The 756-nt window shown below is 34.3% G+C and overlaps 1 protein-coding gene across 1 annotated transcript in view; it reads left to right on the top strand.

Annotated features, from left to right (window-relative positions):
• The window catches only part of LOC104754182 (calcineurin B-like protein 8), a gene marked incomplete at its 3' end in the record, with an annotated part of 2958 nt that extends 2236 nt beyond the window's left edge, over positions 1 to 722 (top strand). The window contains exons 5-8 of the mRNA XM_019237884.1: positions 12 to 120; positions 273 to 325; positions 448 to 528; positions 609 to 722. Coding sequence (XP_019093429.1) covers positions 12 to 120; positions 273 to 325; positions 448 to 528; positions 609 to 722 — 357 coding nt within the window. The remainder of the gene's footprint in view (positions 1 to 11; positions 121 to 272; positions 326 to 447; positions 529 to 608) is intronic.

Genomic DNA, 756 nt, shown 5'->3' with positions numbered 1-756 from the left:
TGGTGGTGCAGGTGTTTTATATGTTTGATAGGAAACGAAACGGTGTGATTGAGTTTGGAGAATTTGTTCGTTCCCTTAGCATCTTCCATCCATACACTCCCGAACATGAAAAGTCCGCATGTACGTAACGTACTTACATTTAGGATCATGAAAATATGCGTTTTTGATGTTACGTATCTAAAAGATAAAGTACTAACACATTTATAAATAATATATTTCATATAGAGGTTTTTGACTAAATAGATTACGTATGTGTGTGGTAAAAATTGTAGTTATGTTCAAGCTTTTTGACCTCCATGGAACCGGCTTCATCCAGCCCCATGAGGTACTGATAAAATGCTATACATATCATCAATTGGTGTAATATATAAAATTGATGTATGTATGCTGTATGCATATAAACATTTTGATGTGTAACTGTAAATATATGGTTTGGTGGGAAAATAGTTGAAGAAGATGGTGGGCGCACTACTAGGTGAAACAGACTTAGAAATATCGGAAGAATCTATTGAAGCTATTGTGGAACAGGTCCTAAATTTTTTCATTTATTTTGTAACATTAACATTCGTATTTAATATCTCATCCTGAATTTGTTACCAACGTAACAGACGATGCTCGAGGTTGATACAAACAAAGATGGGAAGATCGATGAAGAAGAGTGGAAAGAGCTCATCGCTAAGAATCCTTCAATCCTCAAGAACATGACTCTACCTTACCTCAAGTATACTATATTTAATTGTTCGCTTTTTATTTCAA

Source organism: Camelina sativa, chromosome 16 (genome assembly GCF_000633955.1).
Source record: "Camelina sativa cultivar DH55 chromosome 16, Cs, whole genome shotgun sequence".
In the NCBI taxonomy this organism is placed as follows: domain Eukaryota; kingdom Viridiplantae; phylum Streptophyta; class Magnoliopsida; order Brassicales; family Brassicaceae; genus Camelina; species Camelina sativa.
Note: the sequence above shows the minus strand (reverse complement) of the source record. Positions and strands in the feature narration are given on the sequence as shown.